At 47.3% G+C, this 27,309-nt stretch overlaps 1 protein-coding gene across 7 annotated transcripts in view; it reads left to right on the forward strand.

The window, feature by feature from the left end:
• The window catches only part of LOC134890326 (telomerase protein component 1-like), a 262,589-nt gene that overhangs the window by 93,394 nt on the left and 141,886 nt on the right, over positions 1-27,309 (forward strand). For all 7 annotated transcript variants that reach the window (XM_063913448.1, XM_063913445.1, XM_063913451.1 and 4 more), the window contains exons 8-13: positions 44-168; positions 577-734; positions 823-932; positions 1,040-1,130; positions 20,178-20,352; positions 20,439-20,652. In XM_063913448.1, coding sequence (XP_063769518.1) covers positions 44-168; positions 577-734; positions 823-932; positions 1,040-1,130; positions 20,178-20,352; positions 20,439-20,652 — 873 coding nt within the window. The remainder of the gene's footprint in view (positions 1-43; positions 169-576; positions 735-822; positions 933-1,039; positions 1,131-20,177; positions 20,353-20,438; positions 20,653-27,309) is intronic.

The following is a 27,309-nucleotide window of genomic DNA, read 5'->3' on the forward strand; positions in this document are numbered from 1 at the left end:
TATGTTCTGTAATGTTCCTGTTTTGTAAATCATCTTCCCACAGTTTGATTCTTCCACTTCTGTTGCCACTGGCAAGAAGGCAAAAGACGAGTTCTCCATGAAGAGTTTGATTCAGAGATTACATATCTCCAAACCAGCAAATCATGTCATGAGTCTGCTTGGCTGCAGGTCAAATTTTTGTTTGTCTGTACCTCTTTCTGTTTATATTTTTCACACTCTATCTTTATGCCTTTTTGTCTTTCTTTGGGGTGTTTTTACTAAAGTGCAGGTAAATAGAAGTTCTTTTCTTGCTGTCTCTCACTCCATCTTTATGTTTCCCTGCATGTCTGTCTGTGTATCTATCTATCTATCTATCTATCTATCTATCTATCTATCTATCTATCTATCTATCTATCTATCTATCTATCTATCTATCTATCTATCCCCCCTCACTCTCCCTCCCGTTCTCTATCTTTCCTTCTCTCTCTCTCTCTCTCTGTCTCTGTCTCTCTCTCTCTCTGTCTCTCCTTCAACCTAAATTTACCAATTTGTATCGTCATTTGTATTGAACATATCACTTCTATTTGCTTGACCTAGGTATCCCAAAGACCTGCGTTCCTTTTCCCGTAGTGGTCTTGAGGGTCCTTGGCAATCCCACCTGTCAAGCCATAGAATGAAACTGAAGCAGCCAGAGACATGGGAAAGGGAATTGAGCCAGAAAGGCAACACAGGCCCTGTGTGGGAGAGTTTGCTTGGTGAGTCATTATAAGTTTGGGGACCAGGAATGGTCACATTTGACAACTGTGTTAATCACTTCTATTTTATTTCATCTTTGGCACGCAGACAACCATAAAGTTCCTTTCATGGCTTTACTGAGGAACCTGAGGAATTTGATCAGAGCAGGTATTAGTGAGAAACATCACAGGGAAGTGAATGCACGTTTGTCCAACCAGGTATTACATGATTTTTCAGCTTTAAATTGGATTTTGTACAAGTGCTTTTGATCAGTGGCTTTATGTTTTCTTAACAAATTTATGACCACATATTTTTGTTTTTCTAGAACGCTGTGATCAAAAGCCGACTCTTCCCATTCCGTTTTCTCTCTGCTTACAAAGTAATTCACGATCTCGAGTCTGCGCGACAGAAAGCTGGTCAGTCTTGTTTCCTAAATGCCCATTATGAAGCTTCCTCTTGGCATGGTCTGAATGTTTTTATTATAGTGACATTAGAATCACCAGGACAAGCATTCATCTTTTATTGTACGTTATTGAGTTTTAGCTGTGATATCACACAGTGTGTTACCCCAAAAATGATGTGGTGCCAGATAGTGAATAAACCAATAGAATGTTTAGTTTCCTTGTGCTTTCTGATTTAGAAGGTTATAATTCTTTTGCTTATCATTTTGACTAAGCTGTCAGCACTTTCTCACTGATCTCCATATTTCTCTGACGTCCTAAGTGGATGCTGGGGACTCCGTAAGGACCATGGGGAATAGCGGCTCCGCAGGAGACAGGGCACAAAAGTAAAAGCTTTAGGATCAGGTGGTGTGCACTGGCTCCTCCCCCTATGACCCTCCTCCAAGCCTCAGTTAGGTTTTTGTGCCCGGCCGAGAAGGGTGCAATCTAGGTGGCTCTCCTAAAGAGCTGCTTAGAGTAAAAGTTTTGTTAGGTTTTTTATTTTCAGTGAGTCCTGCTGGCAACAGGCTCACTGCAACGAGGGACTTAGGGGAGAAGAAGTGAACTCACCTGCGTGCAGGATGGATTGGCTTCTTAGGCTACTGGACACTAGCTCCAGAGGGACGATCACAGGTACAGCCTGGATGGGTCACCGGAGCCGCGCCGCCGACCCCCTTGCAGATGCTGAAGAGAGAAGAGGTCCAGAAATCGGCGGCTGAAGACTTCCCAGTCTTCTTAAGGTAGCGCACAGCACGGCAGCTGTGCGCCATTGCTCTCAGCACACTTCACACCAACGGTCACTGAGGGTGCAGGGCGCTGGGGGGGGGCGCCCTGGGCAGCAATGAAAGTACCTATGCTGACTAAAAATACATCACATATAGCCTCTGGGGCTATATGGATGTATTTAACCCCTGCCAGGTTGTCAGAAAAACGGGAGAAGAAGCCCGCCGAAAAGGGGGCGGGGCCTATTCTCCTCAGCACACAGCGCCATTTTCCTACACAGCTCCGCTGCTAGGAAGGCTCCCAGGCTCTCCTCTGCACTGCACTACAGAAACAGGGTTAAAACAGAGAGGGGGGGCATTTTGTGTGGCGATATTATAATATATTAAGATGCTATAAGGGAAAACACTTATATAAGGTTGTCCCTGTATAATTATAGCGTTTTGGTGTGTGCTGGCAAACTCTCCCTCTGTCTCCCCAAAGGGCTAGTGGGGTCCTGTCCTCTATCAGAGCATTCCCTGTGTGTGTGCTGTGTGTCGGTACGTGTGTGTCGACATGTATGAGGACGATGTTGGTGAGGAGGCGGAGCAATTGCCTGTAATGGTGATGTCACTCTCTAGGGAGTCGACACCGGAATGGATGGCTTATTTAGGGAATTACGTGATAATGTCAACACGCTGCAAGGTCGGTTGACGACATGAGACGGCCGGCAAACCAATTAGTACCTGTCCAGGCGTCTCAAACACCGTCAGGGGCTTTAAAACGCCCATTACCTCAGTCGGTCGACACAGACACAGACACGGACACTGACACTGACTCCAGTGTCGACGGTGAAGAAACAAACGTATTTTCCATTAGGGCCACACGTTACATGTTAAGGGCAATGAAGGAGGTGTTACATATTTCTGATACTACAAGTACCACAAAAAAGGGTATTATGTGGGGTGTGAAAAAACTACCTGTAGTTTTTCCTGAATCAGATAAATTAAATGAAGTGTGTGATGATGCGTGGGTTTCCCCCGATAGAAAATTATTGGCGTTATACCCTTTCCCGCCAGAAGTTAGGGCGCGTTGGGAAACACCCCCTAGGGTGGATAAGGCGCTCACACGCTTATCAAAACAAGTGGCGTTACCGTCTCCAGATACGGCCGCCCTCAAGGAGCCAGCTGATAGGAGGCTGGAAAATATCCTAAAAAGTATATACACACATACTGGTGTTATACTGCGACCAGCGATCGCCTCAGCCTGGATGTGCAGCGCTGGGGTGGCTTGGTCGGATTCCCTGACTGAAAATATTGATACCCTTGACAGGGACAGTATTTTATTGACTATAGAGCATTTAAAAGATGCATTTCTATATATGCGAGATGCACAGAGGGATATTTGCACTCTGGCATCAAGAGTAAGTGCGATGTCCATGTCTGCCAGAAGATGTTTATGGACACGACAGTGGTCAGGTGATGCAGATTCCAAACGGCACATGGAAGTATTGCCGTATAAAGGGGAGGAGTTATTTGGGGTCGGTCCATCGGACCTGGTGGCCACGGCAACAGCTGGAAAATCCACCTTTTTTACCCCAAGTCACATCTCAGCAGAAAAAGACACCGTCTTTTCAGCCTCAGTCCTTTCGTCCCCATAAGGGCAAGCGGGCAAAAGGCCAGTCATATCTGCCCAGGGGTAGAGGAAAGGGAAGAAGACTGCAGCAGGCAGCTCCTTCCCAGGAACAGAAGCCCTCCACCGCTTCTGCCAAGTCCTCAGCATGACGCTGGGGCCGTACAAGCGGACTCAGGTGCGGTGGGGGGTCGTCTCAAGAGTTTCAGCGCGCAGTGGGCTCACTCGCAAGTGGACCCCTGGATCCTACAAGTAGTATCCCAGGGGTACAGATTGGAAGTTCGAGACGTCTCCCCCTCGCAGGTTCCTGAAGTCTGCTTTACCAACGTCTCCCTCCGACAGGGAGGCAGTATTGGAAACAATTCACAAGCTGTATTCCCAGCAGGTGATAATCAAAGTACCCCTCCTACAACAAGGAAAGGGGTATTATTCCACACTATTTGTGGTACTGAAGCCAGACGGCTCGGTGAGACCTATTCTAAATCTGAAATCTTTGAACACTTACATACAAAGGTTCAAATCAAGATGGAGTCACTCAGAGCAGTGATAGCGAACCAGGAAGAAGGGGACTATATGGTGTCCCTGGACATCAAGGATGCTTACCTCCATGTCCCAATTTGCCCTTCTCACCAAGGGTACCTCAGGTTCGTGGTACAGAACTGTCACTATCAGTTTCAGACGCTGCCGTTTGGATTGTCCACGGCACCCCGGGTCTTTACCAAGGTAATGGCCGAAATGATGATTCTTCTTCAAAGAAAAGGCGTCTTAATTATCCCTTACTTGGACGATCTCCTGATAAGGGCAAGGTCCAGAGAACAGTTGGAGGTCGGAGTAGCACTATCTCAAGTAGTTCTACGACAGCACGGGTGGATTCTAAATATTCCAAAATCGCAGCTGATTCCGACGACACGTCTGCTGTTCCTAGGGATGATTCTGGACACAGTCCAGAAAAAGGTGTTTCTCCCGGAGGAGAAAGCCAGGGAGTTATCCGAGCTAGTTAGGAACCTCCTAGAACCAGGCCAAGTGTCAGTGCATCAATGCACAAGAGTCCTGGGAAAAATGGTGGCTTCTTACGAAGCGATTCCATTCGGCAGATTTCACGCATGAATTTTTCAGTGGGATCTGCTGGACGAATGGTCCGGATCGCATCTTCAGATGCATCAGCGGATAATCCTGTCTCCAAGGACAAGGGTGTCTCTTCTGTGGTGGCTGCAGAGTGCTCATCTACTAGAGGGCAGCAGATTCGGCATTCAGGACTGGGTCCTGGTGACCACGGATGCCAGCCTGAGAGGCTGGGGAGCAGTCACACAGGGAAGAAATTTCCAAGGAGTGTGGTCAAGTCTGGAGACTTCTCTCCACATAAATATACTGGAGCTAAGGGCAATTTACAATGCTCTGAGCATAGGAAGACCTCTGCTTCAAAGTCAACCGGTGCTGATCCAGTCGGACAACATCACGGCAGTCGCCCACGTAAACAGACAGGGCGGCACAAGAAGCAGGAGGGCAATGGCAGCAAGGATTCTTCGCTGGGCGAAAAATCATGTGATAACACTGTCAGCGGTGTTCATTCCGGGAGTGGACAACTGGGAAGCAGACGTCCTCAGCAGGCACGACCTCCACCCGGGAGAGTGGGGACTTCATCTGGAAGTCTTCCACATGATTGTGAACCGTTGGGAAAGACCAAAGGTGGACATGATGGCGTCCCGTCTGAACAAAAAACTGGACAGGTATTGCGCCAGATCAAGAGACCCTCAGGCAATAGCAGGGACGCTCTGGTAACACCGTGGGTGTACCAGTCGGTGTATGTGTTCCCTCCTCTGCCTCTCATACCCAAGGTACTGAGAATTATAAGACGGAGAGTAGTAAGAACTATACTCGTGGCTCCGGATTGGCCAAGAAGGACTTGGTACCCGGAACTTCAAGAGATACTAAGAAGGGACTTGCTTCAGCAAGGATCATGTCTGTTCCAAGTCTTACCGCGGCTGCGTTTGACGGCATGGCGGTTGAACGCCGGATCCTAAGGGAAAAAGGCTTTCCGGAAGAGGTCATCCCTACCCTGGTCAGAGCCAGGAAGGAGGTGACCGCACAACATTATCACCACATTTGGCGAAAATATGTTGCATGGTGTGAGGCCAGGAAGGCCCCACGGAGGAATTTCAACTCTGTCGATTCCTGCATTTCCTGCAAACAGGAGTGTCTATGGGCCTCAAATTGGGGTCCATTAAGGTTCAAATTTCGGCCCTGTCGATTTTCTTCCACAAAAAAATTGGCTTCAGTTCCTGAAGTCCAGAAGTTTGTCAAGGGAGTACTGCATATACAACCCCCTTTTGTGCCTCCAGTGGCACTGTGGGATCTCAACGTAGTTCTGGGATTCCTCAAATCACATTGGTTTAAACCGCTCAAATCTGTGGATTTGAAATATCTCACATGGAAAGTGACCATGCTGTTGGCCCTGGCCTCGGCCAGGCGAGTGTCAGAATTGGCGGCTTTGTCTCACAAAAGCCCATATCTGATTGTCCATTCGGACAGGGCCGAGCTGCGGACTCGTCCCCAGTTTCTCCCTAAGGTGGTGTCAGCGTTTCACCTGAACCAGCTTATTGTGGTACCTGCGGCTACTAGGGACTTGGAGGACTCCAAGTTGCTAGATGTTGTCAGGGCCCTGAAAATATATGTTTCCAGGACGGCTGGAGTCAGGAAAACTGACTTGCTGTTATCCTGTATGCACCCAACAAACTGGGTGCTCTTGCTTCTAAGCAGACGATTGCTAGTTGGATGTGTAGTACAATTCAGCTTGCACATTCTGTGGCAGGCCTGCCACAGCCAAAATATGTAAATGCCCATTCCACAAGGAAGGTGGGCTCATCTTGGGCGGCTGCCCGAGGGGTCTCGGCTTTACAACTTTGCCGAGCTGCTACTTGGTCAGGGGCAAACACGTTTGCAAAATTCTACAAATTTGATACCCTGGCTGAGGAGGACCTGGAGTTCTCTCATTCGGTGCTGCAGAGTCATCCGCACTCTCCCGCCCGTTTGGGAGCTTTGGTATAATCCCCATGGTCCTTACGGAGTCCCCAGCATCCACTTAGGACGTCAGAGAAAATAAGAATTTACTTACCGATAATTCTATTTCTCGTAGTCCGTAGTGGATGCATCCCAAGTGCGGATTGTCTGCAATACTTGTACATAGTTATTGTTAACTAAAACGGGTTATTATTGTTGTGAGCCATCTTTTCAGAGGCTCCGCTGTTATCATGCTGTTAACTGGGTTCAGATCACAAGTTGTACAGTGTGATTGGTGTGGCTGGTATGAGTCTTACCCGGGATTCAAAATCCTTCCTTATTGTGTACGCTCGTCCGGGCACAGTATCCTAACTGAGGCTTGGAGGAGGGTCATAGGGGGAGGAGCCAGTGCACACCACCTGATCCTAAAGCTTTTACTTTTGTGCCCTGTCTCCTGCGGAGCCGCTATTCCCCATGGTCCTTACGGAGTCCCCAGCATCCACTACGGACTACGAGAAATAGAATTATCGGTAAGTAAATTCTTATTTTAACTTGTTTATGAGCCCAAGATGGTACTTCACAGAGTAAGTCTTTCCTGCCTGAAGCAGTCTGAAAATATCACATAAACCAAGAGTTGGTGGTGCCACCTTGAGGGCCCTGGAGTCTTTGTGTGCCATGGGATGTGCGTGCATACATAAAGCATACACAAAAAAAATAAAAAAAACATGACTGCAGCTTTTCAGGGGTGTGTGGTTACATCCACTACAGAGTGCCATGGCCAGATAATCTGTATCCGCTCACCTCTACTCTCTTCACCCTTTTCATCTTTGGAATCTTGATGAGAATGTGCTTCACTCTCCTAACAGGATGGGCTGCAGTTTTGATAGGAATATGAAGGGATACAGTGCCTTTTCTGAGTCCATCTCACACTGAGTTTGGAAGGCAACTCTTCTGGCCTATTTTGTGCTTACGTTGCACGTCATTTAAGAAGGGATTCTCTGAAAAGGTGACTGAATCCACGGTCACAGTAGGAAACCTGTTTCAACAAAACTAACTTGTGCTTTGCTCGTTATAGTTCTCTCGTATGCAAACTCATGTATGTTTTTGATTTGCTTGTAATTGGCATTGCATGTATGGGGAAGTTGTTCAGTGAAACAGTTTTTCTGCTGCGGGGTACACTGGGATCCACAGGGAATGACATTGGGGTGTAGAGTAGGATCTTGAACCGAGGCACCAACAGGCTCAAAGCTTTGACCTTCTTCCCAGAGTGCATAGCGCTGCCTCTTCTGTAACCCCACCTCCGTGCACAGGAGCTCAGTTTTGTAGCTGGTGCCATGCAGTAAGCAGGCATACAACAGGGGGGTTGCTCCAGCAGCCCTGAGAAGAAACTTTTAATGAATAATGAAGACTTCAAGGGCTGCAGCAGAGACACTGACTGTGTAAGATGTCAGTCAGACATCTCCTGCTGCAGCTCCATCACCTCCCCCAGCGGCGCTGTATACTCCCACGCCCTGGTTGCCGGGTACTTACAGCGGAGGCTCCGGTTTCATCCAGTTAGTCACACACACACTACCGCTGTTCTCCTGGATCGCATGGCTGCACTCAGGGAGGAGGTAAGTGGGTCCCCTCGGCAGGACCCGCTGTAAATCGCAATTCCACGCTGCCGGTGGGAGGCGGGCTGCGCGCGCTGGCGTGGACACTGTGGCAGTACAGGGACCCCACTAGACCACCAGGGCAAGGGCACAGGTCGGTTTCCTCTCATAAACCGTTTTTATAAGCCCACAGTACCCGGTGGTGAAGTGCAGCAGGGGGATAAGGCTTTGACCTGTAGCCCCTCCCCCAGCCCCAGGGCGCCATTTAGAGTAAATGTTCCTGCCCTGGAGCTGCATCTCTCTCTCCCTGACTCCCTGTCAGCGTTTGGGCGCCATTAGGACAAGCTGAACTGATCTTGGAACTGGTTTGGTCAAATCCTCCTCTGTAAAGCCGCCTGCATGTCAGCGCTGTGCATTTTACAGGGCACTTAAGTATTCTACATGTCTGCTGACAGTGTTAGTTAAGAAATAGTGCATTTAGTCAGGGTTATATAGTACAAGTACCCTGTGATATGCATCCAGTCTTTACTGCTATACTTAGTACTACTTTGTATTGCTAGTCCAGTGCAGTTTTATTGCATGTCGTAATTTCTGCATTGTGTAATGTGACTATTTGTGTGTGCATATAGCTACTGTGTGACCTCCATTTCATGTATCTCACTCAGATTGCTATCCCTATATTCTATAACCTGAGGGGGCTAAGTGCATCAGGTTTATCATTTAATATAGGTGTTTCACAAGATATACTCAGTGTGTATTTTTCTCTGTGATTTTTAGTCACCATATACCTCTTGTATTCCCTGTTTGTGCTGTTACACAGCACAGGGGGTTCTTGTCAGGTATTGTGCTGCTGATATTGTAGTGGGTTGCCCTGCATTAAGCTTTCGGATATGTCCGCTACAAAGGGCAACGGAGCTGGGGCTGATCCCACATTGAGTGGTGGTGACCCTGCAGACGCATTTGAGGAAAATATAGCAGCTGAGGGTTCAGGTTCTGGGGGCTCCTTACCCCCCCGTGGGTTCGTAGCAACGGGGGTTCAAAATGACCCACCTTGGGCTACTTTCTCCACGCTTTTGAATACGCTGGTAACTAGACTAACGCCCCCTATGGGACCTCCTGTGTCGGTATAACCGCTTAGGGTCCCCGCGGATATCCCGCCTTGGGCAGATCAACTGTCTGCTCAGTTACTGCAATTGAACCAATCACCTACTACTCAGAAGTCTAACCCTCGCCCGCTTAAGACCAAGGGGTCCTCTAAGCGGGCCATTACTTCCTCACACTCCACCAACGTCCCAGACACCTCGTCTGATGAGGATGGCGTTTATATTGACCCCACAGATTCTGATCCTGACGCTTCTGATGGGGAATCTGTTTCACAGGTGGATGTTCCTGACTTGTTGGAGGCTATCAGGCTCATTCTTCAGAATACTGATGACCCGGAGCCTGATGCTGCCCCTAAGAAACCGGACAGATTTAAAAGTCAGAAAGTGGTTAAACAAGTTTTACCTCATTCTGATCATTTAGTTGACATACGTCAGGAGTCCTGGGAAAATCCAGGAAAGAAATTCACGCCTCACAAGAAGATGCTGGCTCGCTATCCCCTCGCTGCGGAGCTAAGTAAAAATTGGGAAACACCCCCGCCAGTGGCGCAGCTAGTGGTTTCCTCAGCTCTGCCAGTAACTACCGTCGCGTCTTTGAAAGAACCAACGGATAAACGTGTGGAGGGTTGTTTAAAGGAGATTTACACCTTAGCAGGTGCTGCGCTCCGCCCCACCATTGCCGCGACATGGGCTGCAGAGGCTATTGAAGCGTGGGCTCAGGAGTTGGAAGCCGAGATGTCTTCCAACGTTTCTGATCATGCTAGACAATGCTTATCGTATATTGGGGGTAATTCTGAGTTGATCGCAGCAGGAACTTTGTTAGCAGTTGGGCAAAACCATATGCACTGCAGGGGAGGCAGATATAACATGTGCAGAGAGAGTTAGATTTGGGTGCGTTATTTTGTTTCTGTGCAGCGTAAATACTGGCTGCTTTATCTTTACACTGCAATTTAGATTGCAGATTGAACACACTATACCCAAATCTAACTCTCTCTGCACATGTTATATCTGCCTCCCCTGCAGTGGACATGGTTTTGCCCAACTGCTAACAAAGTTCCTGCTGCGATCAACTCAGAATTACCCCCATTGTCACAGCTTCTCATTACATTAAAGAGGCGGTTTCTGATGCCGGTATCCTGGCGGCCAAGGCTTCTACTACGTCCGTACTGGCTCACCGGATTCTATGGTTGCGTTCCTGGTCCGTGGATCTGGACTCTAAGAAAACCCTGGAGGTACTCCCTTTGAAGGGAGACATCCTTTTCGGAGAAGACCTCAACAAGAATTTGGCTGACTTAGCTTCTGCTAAAACAGCTTGTCTACCTAGTACTGCTCCTTCGGTACCGAAGGCTAAGAGTACTTCCTTTCGCTCCTTTCTTCCTTCAGGGAAAGCAAAGGGTTGCACTTCCAAACCCAATAAGCCCAAACTCAAACGGCCTGGGCTGCCCGTCAGCCTGCTTCCAAGACTGATAAGCCTTCCGCATGACGGGGCGGGCCTCCCTCTGGGGGATCCCAGGGTGGGGGGCCGACTTCGAGGGTATACCCAGGAATGATTGAAGACCACTTCCGATGCCTGGGTACGGGAAGTCGTCACTCGAGGTTACGCCGTATCCTTCAAAAATCGTCCCCTCATCGATTTTGCCTGACAGACGTCCCTTCGGATCATGTGAAGGCAAAAACTCTTCATTCGGTGGTACAGTCCTTCCTGGGCACAGGAGTGGTAGTACAGGTGCCTCTGGCTCAGAGAGGCAAGGGGTACTATTCACCGCTGTTCCTAGTCCCGAAACCGAATGGGTCCTCCCAGACCATTCTCAACCTTGAACATATTTGTGTAAGTCTCCAAGTTTCGTATGGAAACTCTTCGCTCTATTGTTCTGGCATTGGAACCTGGGGAATATATGGTCTCCCTGGACATACAGGATGATTACCTGCATATTCCCATTGCAATGTCTCATCAGCAATACCTGAGGTTTGCGGTTGGCAACCTTCATTATCAAGTTCGGGCGTTACCTTTTGGTTTGACCATGGCTCCGCGAGTCTTCACCAACGTCATGGCGGTAATGATGGCTGTGCTCCGCCGTCAAGGGGGTCAGGATCCTACCGTACCTGGACGACTTGTTGATCCTGGCAAATTCCCCAGAAATTCTCCTATGCCATCTGGATCTGACTATCCAGTTTCTGCAAGCCCACGGGTGGCTCATCAACTGGAAGCAATCTTCCCTGGTCCCTGCTCAGAGCATGGTGCACCTGGGGGCGTTGTTGGACACTCACAACCAGCGGTTGCTCTTGTCTCAGGAGAAAGTCTTGAAGCTTTAGGACAGGATTCGATGCTTCCTATCTCGTCCGCAAGTGTCGATACATTCGGCAATGCAAGTGCTAGGTCTCATGGTGTCTGCTTTCGACATGGTGGAGTATGCTCAATTCCATTCCCGCCCTCTGCAGAAGTTGATTCTTGCCAAGTGGGAAGGCCTGCCTCACCGGTTCAGGTCTCAAATGATCTCCTTGTCTCTGGAGTTCCGTCTGTCACTGAGATGGTGGCTTCAGGACCACCGATTGAGCAGGGGTCGTCCCTTCTAGGTCTTTAACTGGGTCCTTCTGACGACGGATGCCAGTCTGAGAGGTTGGGGTGCGGTGTTGGAGCAACACTCCCATCTGCCAGCCATATCGGCCAGTATTCATTCCGAGGGTCCTAAACTGGGAAGCGGACATTCTCAGTCGTCAGGACGTACATGCCGCAGAGTGGAGCCTCCTTCCAGAAGTTTTTCATCTACAGGTGGGACCTTCCAGATGTGGACCTGATGGCGTCTCAACACAATCACAAGGTTCCTGTCTTTGGAGTAAGGACAAGGGATCCTCTAGCAGTGTTCGTGGACGCACTGGCAATTCCATGGAACTTTCGGCTGCCATACGTGTTTCCTCCGGTGTCACTTCTTGCTTAAACTTCCTTATTACGCTGGGCAGAAGGAGGAATCCTACTTCTGATCGCTCCCGCGTGGCCCAGACGGCATTGTCGGATATGGGTGCCTTATCTTGTAGGTCAGCATATCTGATTTTTCACTGTGATCGGGCAATTCTTAGAACACGTCCTGGGTATTTACCTAAAGTGGTGTCTTCTTTCCACCTTAATCAGGAGATTGTGGTTCCGGCCTTTGCCTCTCCTGAATTGTCTTCCAAAGAGCGGTCTTTGGATGTGGTACGGGCTTTCCGTATCTACGTGAAGAGAACTGCCTCCATCAGGAAGTCGGATACTATCTTCGTTCTGTTTGGTTTTCACAAACCTGGCTGGCCTGCTCACAAGCAGACCCTAACCAGATGGATTAGAATGGTGATTGCACATGCTTATGTACAGGCTGGCCTTCCAGCTCCTGCTACCATAAAGGCTCATTCTACTTGGTTGGACCTTCTTGGGCGATCCGCCGTGGTGTGACCCTTGAACAATTATGCAAGGCGGCTACGTGGTCCTCAGTGAAGACATTCATAAGGTTTTATGTCTTTGATACTTCCGCCTCCCAGGATGCTTCCTTTGGATGTCATTCCCTGTGGAGCCCAGGGGTTCACTACGATATGCCGGCGGTCGGGCTCCTGGCGACCAGCATACCGACGCCGGGAGCCCGACCGCTGGCTTACCGACAGTGTGGCGAGCGCAAATGAGCCCCTTGCGGGCTCGCCACGCTACGGGCACGGTGGCGCGCTACGCGCGCCACTCTATTTTATTCTCCCTCCAGGGGGGGGTCGTGGACCCCCACGAGGGAGAATAAGTGTCGGTATGCCGGCTGTCGGGCTCCCGGCGCCGGTATGCTGGTCGCCGGGAGCCCGACCGCCGGCATACTGAAGACCACCCGGAGCCCAGTGTACCCCACAGCAGAAAACAAGATTTACGGTAAGAACTTACTGTTGTTAAATCTTGCTGCGAGGTACACTGGGCTCCACAGGGTGCCCACCCTGACGCACTTAGCTTCTTTGGGTTGGTATGGCATTAGCCTCTGACACTTTCTCTTGTCGTGAGAATGTGGTGTATGTGGCTACTAACAGTTGTCGTCTCTTTTGCCTGCTACTGCATTGGACTGGTTAACAAAAACTGAGCTCCTGTGCACGGAGGCAGGGTTAGAGCAGGCGGCGCTATGCATTCTGGGAAGAAGGTCAAAGCTTTGATCCTGTTGGTACCTCGGATCAAGATCCTACTCTACACCCCAATGTCATTCCCTGTGGAGCTCAGTGTACCTCGCAGAAAGAGATTTAACAACGGTAAGTTCTTACCATAAATCTCGTTATTACTGCATGCTGTCTGGTGTTTACCTCCTTTTGATCATTTGGCCATTTATGGTCAGTTGTACTATATCTGTACATTTAGTGAGGTGTAGTCGTGGTGTAAAGGACAGATAGTGATTCCTGATTAGTAAAAAAAAACAAATACCAAACACTGTGCAACATCACCAAACAGGTAATTTCAACTTTAAACTTGTCATTTATGTTGTACGGTCTAGACATGGCTACTAATAACAGGTGCACAAACAAAATTCTTAAAGCTATGTGTGCAAATGCTAGGAGCTTAGGAATCAAAATTCCAGAGCTAATTGCGATAATGACAAGGGATAACCTGGATATTGTGGCAATTTCAGAGTCATGGTGCAATGAGAATCATGACTGGGACATAGCTATACCAGGATACAATTTATTTAGAAAAGATAGAATGGGAAGAATAGGAGGAGGGGTAGCAATGTATTTTTAAAAAAAGCATAAATGCTACTTTAATACAAAATATTGAAGACAAAACTGAGGCCCTTTGGGTCACCACAGAAACCGGGGAGAACATTATTCGCATTTGGGTGATCTATAGACCACCAGGCCAGGGGCAGGATTTGGACAGGAACCTATTGTTGGACATCTCTAAAATGGCTTTAAAGGGAGAAGTAATAATCATGGGAGACTTTAATTTACCTGATGTAAATTGGGAGGGGTCCTTTGCAAGTTCAGCTACAAGTGACAAATTTCTAAATTCCTTACAGGGAGCATCTCTCAAGCAATTGGTGAGGGAGCCCACTCGAAAAGACTCAATGGGGGTAATTCCAAGTTGATTGCAGCAGGAATTTTGTTAGCAGTTGGGCAAAACCATGTGCACTGCAGGGGAGGCAGATTTAACATGTGCAGAGAGAGTTAGATTTGGGTGTGGAGTGTTCAATCTGCAATCTAATTTGCAGTGTAAAAATAAAGCAGCCAGTATTTACCCTTCACAGAAACAAAATAACCCACCCAAATCTAACTCTTTCTGCACATGTTATATCTGCCTCCCCTGCAGTGCACATGGTTTTGCCCAACTGCTAACAAAATTCCTGCTGCGATCAACTTGGAATTACCCCCAATATTAGATTTAATTCTTACAAATTGTGACAGGATATCCGACATATATGTGAGTGAGCACCTGGGATCCAGTGATCATCAAGCAGTATGGTTTTGTATAAAGACAGGATCCAACTCCTGTCACACAAAAACAAAGGTGTTGGATTTTAGAAATGCTGACTTTGCAAAAATGGGGAGATGTTTAAGTGATTCATTGGCGGACTGGAGGAACTTGGAAGGGGTGCAGGAGAGGTGGAAAAACTAAAAAGTGCAATACTAAGGGCAACAGACCTTTGTATCAAAGGGGTTAGGAAAAGTACCAGGAAAAGGAAGCCAGTGTGGTTCACAAAGAAATATCAACTAGTGTGAAAGAAAAAAAAAAATGGCTTTTAGGAAATACAAACAGACTCAAAATAATAATGACAAAGAGGTGCATCTTGACAGATGGAAGGATGCTAAGAAATTGATAAGACGTGCCAAGGCAGAAACTGAGGAGACAATGGCCCAGTCAGTAGATAAAGGGTCAAAACTTTTTTTAAGTATATAATTGAAAGGAGAAAATCAAATGGAGGAATAATAAAACTTAAACAGAGAGTGAGAATTTGGTGGAGGGAGACAAGGCAATAGCAGATCACCTAAATAATTATTTTTGCTCAGTATTTACTACAGAAGGAGAAGGGAGGGGGCCACAGTTAAGTTGCAAGGACATACATAAAAATAATGTAGATGAAAGTACATTTACAGAGGAGAAGGTCCTAACAGAACTTTCAAAACTAAAAGTGGATAAATCAATGGGGCCAGATGGGATACACCCAATGATACTAAAAGAGCTAAAAGATGTGCTGGTGGCACCATTAACAGAATTATTTAACCAGTCACTAAATAGAGGTTCCATTCCAGAGGACTGGAAAAGTGCGAATGTAGTTCCACTGTACAAAAGCGGAAGCAAGGAAGAAGCAAGTAACTACAGACCAGTAAGCCTTACATCAGTAGTAGGGAAAGTAATGGAAAAACTATTAAAAGTAAGAGTTGTGGAATATCTTAAATCAAACAATTTACAGGATCCAAAACAGCGTGGATTTACTGGTGGGAGATCATGCCAAACAAATCTTATTGACTTTTTTGACTCTGTGATGAAAATAATAGATCAAGGGGGAGCTGTAGATGTAGCATATCTAGACTTTAGTAAGGCATCTGACACTGTCCCACATCGCAGACTGCTAAATAAACTTGAAAATATGGGGGTGGATTATAAAACAGTTAAATGGATAAGAACCTGGTTGCAGGATAGAAAACAGACAGTTGTAGTAAATGGAGTGAAATCTATGGAGGGAAATGTTACCGGTGAAGTACCCCAGGGATCTGTACTCGGACCAGTTCTCTTTTAATATCTTTGTTGGTGACATTGCAAATGGTATTGAAGGTATTGTATGCCTTTTTGCAGATGATACAAAGATATGCAGCAGGGTAGACACACCAAGAGGGTAAAACAAATGATTATGACCTAGCTACAGTAGGCTTGAAAAATGGTCAAGAACGTGGCAACTACAGTTTAATGGCTAAAAATGCAAAATCATGCACTGGGGTCTCAAAAACCAAAAGGCTAAATATAGTATCAAGGGTACTATAATGGAAACTATTGAGGAGGAAAGGGATTTAGGAATCGCTATTTCAAGTGACTTACAGGCAGGAAAGCAATGCAACAAAGCAATGAGAAAGGCAAGTCAGATGCTTGGTTGCATAGGGAGAGGAATCAGTAGCAGGAAAAAGTAAGTAATAATGCCACTGTATAGGTCATTGGTACGGCCTCATCTGGAATACTGTGTCCAATTCTGGAGACCATATCTCCATAAGGATATAAATACATTAGAGAGTGTACAAAGAAGGGCAACTAAAATGGTGCATGGCCTACATCACAAAACTTACCTGGAAAGGCTAAAAGATCTTAACATGTATAGCTTGGAGGAGAGAAGGGAAAGGGGGGACATGATAGAAACTTTCAAATATACCAAAGATTTTAACAAAGTTCAGGAGGGAAACATTCTTCAAAGGAAGAGAAGTATTAGAACTTGAGGACATACACTGAAACTGAAGGGAGGCAGGTTCAGTGGAAATTTAAGGAAAAATTACTTCACAGAAAGGATAGTGGATAAGTGGAATAGCCTCCCATCAGAGGTGGTAGAGGCTAAGACTGTAGAGCAATTTAAACATGCTTGGGATAGGAATATGAATATCCTTACAAAGAATTAAGGTTCAAAAAGGGTTGAGATTACCTAAAGGATAAAAAAAGGTGCAGACTAGATGGGCCAAGTGGTTCTTATCTGCCGTCAAATTCTATGTTTCTATGCTTCTTGGTTCGAGAATAGGAAGTTTTAATTACTTTGTTCTAGTTGGCCCTTCACATGCTGTTCTCACAGGATGGTTTTGATAATGGTTTGAACCTAAGTTTTCTCTCTCTCTCTCTCTCTCTCTCTCTCTCTCTCTCTCTCTTTTGTCCACATTTACTGGAGTTGCACACCTTTTTACAGGGAGCTACTCATTGTGACCACCATTTATTCCTCCTGGAGACTTGAATTTAGTGTTTCAGGCTCATTATGAACGGGTGGTCTTCAGTTTGACGGCTGTCGGGATCCTGGCGCACAGTATACCGGCGCCGAAATCCCGACAGCCAGCATACCAACACTTTTTCTCCCTCTTGGGGTTCCACGACCCCCCTGGAGGGAGAATAGATAGCCACCGTGCCTGCAGCGTGGCGAGCGCAGCGAGCCCGCCAGGGGCTCATTTGCGCTCGCCGTGCTGTCGGTATGCCGGCGCCGGTATGCTGGTCACCGGGAGCCCAGCCGCCGGCATACACTACTACACCCATTATGAACAACTGGTCTCAGTGAGTCTCTGGTATCTCACAGGCAAAGTGACCATTTCCAAAGCCAGAGGTTATTGGACTTGGGTGATCTATCTTCCCTATCTGGTTTTTGGTGTGGAATGATCTCCACATTAAACTATCTTTTCAGCCTAAGGTAGTCTCTCAGTTATGCATAAATTAGGAACAAATTGTGATTCTGGCATTGGATCATTTCTCAGAGGAAGAGGGACTGTTCACTTATTAGATAATGGCTTTTCCTCTGCAATGCTTTTAAAAGAAGGTGCCTTTCATCTAACCAGACTTTAGGTCGATAGTTCACTTTGGAACATCCTCCCGGTTACATTGGAGTGGAAGAATCCTGTTCCTTATATTGAGGAACTGGTACCTCCTGAGGCATCATTAAGGGATCTGTTGACCCCTGGCTTAAAACACTTGGACACATAGGATCATTCGCTAAAAGAAATGAGTAGAGATACAAATACAAATACAGAACCAAGCAAATTTGTGTAGCATATCTCCACACAATCCCCTATGCAGTTCCATCCCAGCTAGAGTACTTCCCTAATACTAGGGACACAGAGGAGAGCAGAAGTTACAGACAGTGGGGGTCATTCCGAGTTGATCGCTAGCTGCCGTTGTTCGCAGCATAGCGATCAGGCTAAAAATCGGCATTTTTGTGCATGCGTACGGGCCGCAGTGCGCACGCGCAAAGTACTTTCACAAAAAACGATGCAGTTTCACACAAGGTCGAGCGACGCTTTTCAGTCGCTCTGCTGAACGGTGAGTGATTGACAGGAAGTGGGTGTTTCTGGGTGGCAACTGAGCGTTTTCCGGGAGTGTGCTAAAAAACGCAGGCGTGTCAGGTAAAAACGCAGGCGTGCCTGAGGAAACGGGGGAGTGGCTGGCCGAACGCAGGGTGTGTTTGTGACATCAAAGCAGGAACTAAACAGACTGAAATGATCGCAAGGTAGGAGTAGGTTTGGAGCTACTCAGAAACGGCATGAACATTTTTTTGAGCAGTTCTGCTAACCTTTCGTTCGCACTTCTGCTAAGCTAAGATACACTCCCAGAGGGCGGCGTCTTAGTGTTTGCACTGCTGCTAAAAGCAGCTAGCGAGTGATCAACTCGGAATGAGGGCCAGTGTCTGTACAGATGGAATGGTTGATGCATAGCTGAAATTATTCAGAAGAAGGTACTAGAATCCAGGAAGGAGGTGGTGCTTTCCTTACCAATGCGCTCAGTGTGGTGGCATCGCAAGGTGCCTTGTCACCATCTAACACTGATGGTTAGTGGATACCTGTGTGATCATCGCTTGTTGGAAGTGGAGTGGCAGCACAGGGTAGCTCTAGAACCTTATTTTGTCAGCTTCAGTCCCCCGGAATCCCAGCACTATGTGAGTCAGTTGGGTCTTCTGTAGCTATTAGCTACTAATATAGTAACAGCAAGAAATTAATGAATTAGGTTTTTTATAAAAGTAGATTTAACTGAATCTGAAGCCTAATAAACACTATAAAAATAACTGGTGCTCAAGCGATCCTGGTCCTTGACCACAGGAAACTGTTTTTGCCTAAATAAATAATCAGAAAGAGCATACAATTTAGCGCATACAATAGTAAACTGATGTATACACCCTAAAATAAAAAAACAGAAAGACAGATAAAGGGTATGGCTCCAGATGGCTGACAGATGGCAATACAATGATGTTTAGCAGGTGGAGACCATAGTCTAAGGAGAAACAATTAAACAGTTGATGAGTATTTTAGATTTTGGGTTGAACGGCAGGGTAGGAAACCAAGATAGGGAGGTAAAAGGACCAGGGAGGGGGTGGGGGGGGGGGGGGGGTGGTGGTGGTGGTGGTGTTTGGTCCCAGCAACAATAGGATCTTGCAGCCATGTAGCAAAATATAGGGAGAGATGGGGCATTAGATGGCAGCAGGTGGGCTACTAATGTTCTGTGCATACCAGAGGTCCCACACTGCATGAAAAGCAGAGATGGTATCATGAAGGAGGGACATTTTTTTTTTTTCTTTTAAAGTGCCAACACCATGATGGAGACTCTTTTTATCCCCAGGTACCAGTGACCCTCAATAGAATAACAAAGTAATATTGGCAGTGAGAATGAAATTCCACATTTATAATAAAATACATTGTACTTACGGTATCTTAATGGGTGTGGATCATTAGATCGACAGTGTCTAGGTCGACAATATTTAGGTCGACCACTATAGGTTGACAGTCACTAGGTCGACAGGGTCAGAAGGTCGACATGTTCTAGGTTCTTTTATGTTTTTTTGGTGTCGTTTTCTTCGTAGAGTGACCGGGAACCCCAATTAGTGCACCGTGTCCCCTCGCATGGCTCGCTTCGCTCGCCATGCTTCGGGCAGATTACCGTTCCAGTCGTAGTCCACGTGGATTGTTAAGTATGAAAAAGTAAAAAAAAAAAAAGATTTTTTCTTAAAAACTCATGTCGACCTTTTGACCTGTCGACCTAGAACATGTCGACCTCCTGACCCTGTCGACCTAGTGACTGTTGACCTATAGTGATCGACCTAAACATTGTTGACCTAGACACGGTCGATCTTCAGACCGGATCCCATCTTAATACATAACATTTTCACAGAAATGCATTGGACAGTTGTTCAGTATGTGTAGGTGGATTAAGCATCCTATCCTGCTAGTGGCAGTAGAGAGGCTTGGTTTGCTTCTGCCAGTCTGCTTTTCTCAATTCTAGGATTGTGTATTGTTTTTAAGTTTGTTCTATTTTATTTCATGTAGTAACAACTAATTCTTGCAACAAACTTGTACAGGGCAGCCATTCCCCTCCAATGCTGATCTCCTCCAGCGTATATTTCGGCGGCAAAGCAAGAAAATTCCACAGTTGGCTCGAAAACGTTTAACTCGGAGTCAGCTGAGAGCATGCCTGGGTGTGTCCGCTATCCATCAGCTGCTAAAAATAGAGAAAAAGGCTCTGAGAAAAGCAAGGTAAGCAATCCAAGACAAACACGAGTTGAAATACAGTGAATCGAGTTCAAAATGTTTCATCTTTCTTGTGTTAATTGGTGACCTAGGTCAATAAAGTTGGATGAAGATGTCTTGAAGAGGTATAAGAAATCTCTGGAGGAAGCTATTCAGATTTCAGCAAGACACAACATCCCACCTATACCTGGTCGTACAGTAATCCTATTCCGTGTTTCGTGTGCCATGTATGCATCATGCCATGGAGCAGAACAGCTAACTGTTTCTACGGATTCAGATGATAGTGGTAGAAGACAACCACCTACAGTAAGTCACTTTAGTCTGTTCACTTCACATGCATCCAAATGCTAGGCTATTGTTTGATGTCATGTTTAATGCACCTTGTCTGCAGAGCATGTTTGCACTTGGTATAATTCATAAGAAAATCAAATGCTGCATCCCCTAAATCAGTAAGCTCCAATTCTGCTTCCCCTTTTTGTACTAATAAGAATAGCCCCACTTATCAGTATATAAATCAATACTGTATATGGGAGTCATGATGGTGGGAACAAGTAGATTACAATACAGTAATATTTTCCTTTTGCAGCATCTGTCCCCTGTCCCTCACTGCTGCATTTGTATTCTGAATCTCAAAGTATCTTTTAACTGTTTTGTCTCTTTGCCTCAAGTCTCAAATCAATGCCTTCTGTTACTTTACTGCTTATGTAGTGTTCTATATATCTTCTGTTCTCTTTCTGAAAATATATTTTCTTGTTCTCGCTATGTGTAATGTGAGTTTAGCCTTTTATTTTATATTGGTCACAAAATTTGTTTTTTTTATGGGTTTCTGCAGCAGGGTACATTGTGTTCCACAGGGAAACATCGGGGTGTAGAGTGGATCTTGATCCAGAGACACCAACAGGCTAAAGCTTTAGACTGTCCCAGGATGCATTGGGGCCTCCTGTATAACCCCGCCTTCAGGCACTGAGAGCTCAGTTTCGAGTTGGTGCCTGCAGCAGCGGGTCATTTAACGGGGGGGGGGGGGGGGGGGGGCTGCACTGGGCAGCCCTGAAAAGCTTTTTGAAAGAAGATTTCTTCAAGGGCTGACAGCGCTGTATGTCAGGGTGACACTATAGCGCTGCAGCTTCATCACCTCCCAAGTGGCATTGCATACTCCCATGGCCTGATCCCGGGTACTTGCGACGGAGACGTCCCGGCTTAGGCACACAGTCGAAGACTGCTCTCCTGGTTTGCGTGGTTGTTACTGGGAGTAGGTAAGATGGTCCCCCAGGCGGGACCTGCCATTAAATCGCGTTTCGTCTGCGACCTAGGGAGATGGGTCGTGGCGCTGGCATGGACACTGTCACTGAGCAGGGACCCCACTAGACCACCGGGGTGTCTAAGTACAGGTCGGGTGTACTAACACCCCATTTAATAAGACTCTCTTAGTACCCGGGGTGGAAGTCCATCATAGGGGAGCCAGTGCTTGACCTGTATCCCCTCCCCCGGTCCAGGGCGCCATCTACTTCAGATTTTCCCACCCTGGAGCTGCCTCACTCTCCCTCACTCCCTGACTGAAACGCTGGGCGCCATCTTATGAGCATAGCTGCGGCTGGTCTCCGGGACTGCAGGTCAAGGTCTCCCTTGTAAAGCCGCCTGTATACAGCGCTGAGCCTTTACAAACACTTAAGTATCCTACATGTCGTTATACAGACAGTGTTAGTTGAGAGAGTGTACCTAGTACTGAATATATTGTACGAGTATTCTGATATATCTGATAATATAATATTATTAGTCCAGTGCAGCTTTACTGTGATAATAATTTTTGCATTGACTGTGTATGCCTGTCTGCTGTGTGGTTTCACTTTCAGTGTTTCCCAGACATAACTGTCACTATATTCTGTACCCTAAGGGACTAGGTGCATCTGGGTCCGCTAATATAGTGCGACACAGTATTTATCGAATACGTATAATTACTGTGTACTCAGTCTCATAATACCGGATTTATTCGCAGATATTGTACTTTGTCTGGCTTTATCGTACTTAGTCACTCTGTTGTTACATTTATACACAATGTCTAACAGAAAGGGCAGTAAATCAGTGGAAGCTCCTGCAACTTGGAGAGCATGCTCCAAGGATTTGCTAGAGGGGGAAATTTTGTATGATGGTCTGTGTACTATGGCCCTCATTCCGAGTTGATCGCACCAAGCAACTTTTTGCTGCTGGTGCGATCAACTAATCTCCGCCTATGGGGGAGTGTATTTTAGCATAGCAGTGCTGTGATCGCTTGTGCAGCCCTGCTATGCTAAAAACGTTTCACACAAAACAAGACCAGGGTCAGACCTACTTACCCTGTGCGACTGATCCAGCGACGAAGGTCCCGGGATTGACGTCAGACATCCACCCTCCAAATGCCTGGACACGCCTGCGTTCGGATCTCCACGCCCGGAAAGCGGTGAGTAGACGTTCTGGAACGCCTCCTCGCTGTCAATCTTCTTGCGATCGCGCTGGTGATCACTTTGTTCTAGCCGCTGCCCAGCGACGGCCGTCGCCGGGCAACAACGGGTGTGGGCATTGCGCCCACCGCACATGCGCAGTTCCGATCCGTTTGCACCGCAGCGAAGAACCGCTGCGTGCGAACGGGTCGGAATGACCCCCTATGTGTCATACACCTCTCACAGTCTGCAGCTCCTGTGCCTACTCAGGAGCCACCCTGGGCTGCGTTCAGTACTCTACTGGGTACTCTGATGGAACGCCTAGCGCCCCCCTATGGGACCACCTGTGCCACTACAGCCACAAATTGTCCCTATGGTTGATCCGCCTTGGGCGGATAATTTACCTAACCAGCTGCAGCAATTAAATCAGTCTTTAGTTAGACAAAAATCCACCCCAGGGTCACTCCCGTGTCTCTGGGTCATCTAAGCGGGCTGCTTCCTCCTCCCAATCCACATACCTCTCTGATGTTTCATTTGAAGAGGAGGGGGAGCATACGGTCCTGTTAGACACTGAGTCAGGTGTTACTGACGAGGATTCTCCCTTGCAGATTGATGTCCCTGCCTTAGTGGTTGCTATTAAGCAAATCCTACAGATCTCTAATGATGATGATCCCACTACCGTGGCTAAGAAAACTGATAAGTTTAAACGGCAGAAAGTGGTTAAAAATCTATTACCCCATTCTGACCATTTAGTGGACATCAGGCGGGAACCCTGGTATAATCCAGGGAAGAAATTCCCTCTGTCTAAACGGGCTTTGGCTCGCTGTCCTCTCCCTGCAGAGTTATGTAGCAAATGAGAAAATCAACCGCTGGTGGATTCTCACGTCACCCGTCTCGTGGTGTCGTCCACTCTGCCTGTCACCACTGTCACTTTACTAAAAAAAACGACAGATAATCGTGTGGAGGGATGACTGAAAGCTATTTGCTCTCTTATAGGAGCTATACATAAGCCCACTATTGCTGCCTCCTGGGCTGCAAAAGGCATTGAAGCGTGGGTTTAAGCATTAGAGGAGCTGCCCGAGGATATGTCTTGACACTGCCAGACAATAGCTGTCTCGCCTTACCACCACCGCCGCCTATTATATTCAGGAGACGTCCTCTGAGGCGGGTGTGTTGGCAGCCAAGGCGTCGACTACGTCTGTCCTGGCTCACCGTATTCTGTGGTTGAGGTCATGGAATGTGGACCTAGACTCCAAAAAGACCTTGGAGGTGCTCTCCTTCACTGGGGACATTTTGTTTGGTGAATATTTGAACAAAATTGTGTCTGAATTGGCAGAAATTAATCCTTCTGCAAAGAAGGCAAAAGGTAACACCTTTAGTTCCTTTCGGCCTCAGGGGAAAGCGAAAGGTCAGGCATACCCGAGACCATCTCGTGCTCCCAGAACCACCAAGCCCAAGACCAAACAGTCCTGGGCGGCCCGTCAGCCTGCTTCTAAAACAGACAAGCCTGCTGCATGACGGGGCGGGCCTCCCCCTTGGGGACCGACTTCTACAGTTCACCCAGGTCTGGTTAAAGACCATTTCAGATGCATGGTTGCTGGAAGTTGAATCTCATGGGTACACGATCTCTTCCAAGAGATGTCCCCCTCGCCAGTTTTGCACCACGGTTCTTCCTGTAGACCCGTTAAAAGCACAAGCTTTGCAACCAGTTGTCAGTTCTTTCCTGAGGACACGAGTGGTTGTGCCGGTACCTCAGTCTCAGAGAGGCAGAGGTTATTACTCGACCCTGTTTCTGGTCCCGAAACCAAATGGGTCCTTCCGGCCTGTACTTAACCTAAAATCTCTGAACAAGTTTGTGAGGGGGGCATTCGATATCCCGGCGCTCACATACAGACGCTGGCATACTAACAACTATTCTCCCTCTTAGGGTGTCCACAACACCCCTGGAGGGAGAATAAATAGCATGCGCCACTGTGCCCGCAAGTGGCTCTTTTGGGCTCACCCCACTGCCTGCATGCCGGCAGTCGGATTCCCGGCGCTGGTATGCTGGGCGCCGGGATCCCAAGCGCCGGTATAACATACTGCACCCATTTGTGAGAGTGTCAAAGTTTCGTATGGAAACACTGCGCTCCATTGTACTGGCTATGGAACCAGGAGACTATGTGGTATCTCTGGATACAGATATACCCATATCCCTGTATATACATATACCCATTGCCATTACCTGCATATACCCATTGCCATATTGCATCAGCAGTTTCTGCGGTTTGCTATTGGCAACCTCCATTGCCAATTCCAGGCTCTGCCATTTGGGTTGGCTATGGCTCCTTGGATCTTCAACAAGGTCATGGCCGTGATGATGGCTCATCTTCGTTGCCAGGGAGTCAGAATCCTGCTGTATCTGGGTGACCTGCTGATTCTGGCAAATTCAGACGATGTCCTCCACAGTCATCTACAACTGATGGTAACCTTCCTACAAGCCCACAGGTGGCTCATCAATTGGAAGAAGTCCTTGCTGGTCCCAAATCTGAGGATGGTGCACCTGGGGGCACTATTGAACACACACACAGTCAGCGGCTGTTTCTGTCTCCAGAGAAATTCCTGAAACTTCAGGGCAAGATAAGATGCTTCCTTTGATGCCCCAGAGTGTCGATACACTCGGCGATGCAAGTACATGGCCTAATGGTGTCGGCATTCGACTTGGTAGAGTACGCTCCATTTCATTCCCGCCATCTTCAGAGGTTAATTCTTTCCAAGTGGGACAGCCTTCCTCAGCGGATCAGGTCTCACATGATCACTTTGATTCGGGAGGTTCGTCTGTCGCTGACCTGGTGGCTCCAGGACCAGCAGTTAAGCAGAGGCCGTCCATTCTGGATCCCCAAGTGGGTCCTGTTGACTATGGACGCCAGTCTGAGGGGATGGGGTGGTGTGTTGGTGCTACACTCTTTTCAGGGTCACTGGACCAAGGAGGAGTCACTCCTCCCAATAAACATTCTGGAGCTGAGGGCGGTGTTCAGTGCACTAACTCTCTCCCTGTATCTAGTATAGAACAGGCCTGTTCTCAAGTACGGTCAGACAAGGCCACCGCGGTTGCTTACATAAATCATAAAGGTGGCACTCGAAGCCACATGGCAATGATGGAAGTGTCAAAAATCCTTCGTTGGGCAGCATGCCAACTGTCAGCAATATCGGCAGTGTTTTTTCCAGGCGTCCTGAACTGGGAAGCAGACTTCCTCAGTCGCCAGGACGTGCACGCCAGAGAGTGGAGTCTTCATCCAGAAGTCTTTCAACTCCCAGTGGACAGGTGGGGCCTACCAGATGTTGACCTGATGGCGTCTCGACACTATCACAAGGTTCCGGTCTTCGGATCAAAGACCAGGGATACTCAGGCAGCATTCATGGATGCACTGTCAATTCCATGGAACTTTCGGCTGCCCTATGTGTTCCCTCTGGTGTCACTTCTGCCCAGGGTCCTACGAAAGTACAAACAAGAAGGAGGATCGCTACTGATAATTGCTCCAGTATGGTCCAGATAGCATTGGTTCTCAGACCTACAGGGTCTTTCGACAGGGCGTCTTCTTCTACTTTCTCAATGCCCAGAGCTCAACGTCGAGGGCCATTGTGTCTACCCAGACCTGGTCGGACTGTCTTTGACGGCGTGGCTCTTGAAGCTTCACTCCTGAGGGCAAAAGTTTTTTCTGAGGCGGTTATTCAGACCATGTTGAAAGCCCGCAAACCGGCCTCTGCCCGGATTTATTACAGGATTTGGAATTCTTACTTCACCTGCTGTGCTGATAAGAATTATGATGTCTCTATGTTCAGAACTTCCAGAATTCTGGCTTTTCTGCAACGAGGTCTTGACTTAGGTCTTCGTCTGGCCTCCCTCAAGGTTGACATATCTGCCTTGTCGGTATGGTTTCTATATGTATGTATGTATGTATGTATGTATGTATGTGTGTGTGTGTGTATGTGTGTGTATATATATATATATATATATATATATATACACTGCTCAAAAAAATAAAGGTAACACTAAAATAACACATCCTAGATCTGAATGAATGAAATATTCTTATTAAATACTTTGTTCTTTACATAGTTGAATGTGCTGATAACAAAATCACACAAAAACTTATCAATGGAAATCAAATTTATTAACCCATGGAGGTCTGGATTTGGAGTCACCCTCAAAATTAAAGTGGAAAAACACACTACAGGCTGATCCAACTTTGATGTAATGTCCTTAAAACAAGTCAAAATGAGGCTCAGTAGTGTCTGTGGCCTCCTCATGCCTGTATGACCTCCCTACCACGCCTGGGCATGCTTCTGATGAGGTGGCGGATGGTCTCCTGAGGGATCTCCTCCCAGACCTGGACTAAAGCATTCGCCAACTCCTGGACAGTCTGTGGTGCAACGTGGCATTGGTGGATGGACGAGACATGATGTCCCAGATGTGCTCAATTGGATTCAGGTCTGGGGAACGGGCGGGCCAGTCCATAGCATCAATGCCTTCGTCTTGCAGGAACTGCTGAAACACTCCAGCCACAAG

This window comes from Pseudophryne corroboree, chromosome 1, assembly GCF_028390025.1.
Source record: "Pseudophryne corroboree isolate aPseCor3 chromosome 1, aPseCor3.hap2, whole genome shotgun sequence".
Lineage (NCBI taxonomy): Eukaryota > Metazoa > Chordata > Amphibia > Anura > Myobatrachidae > Pseudophryne > Pseudophryne corroboree.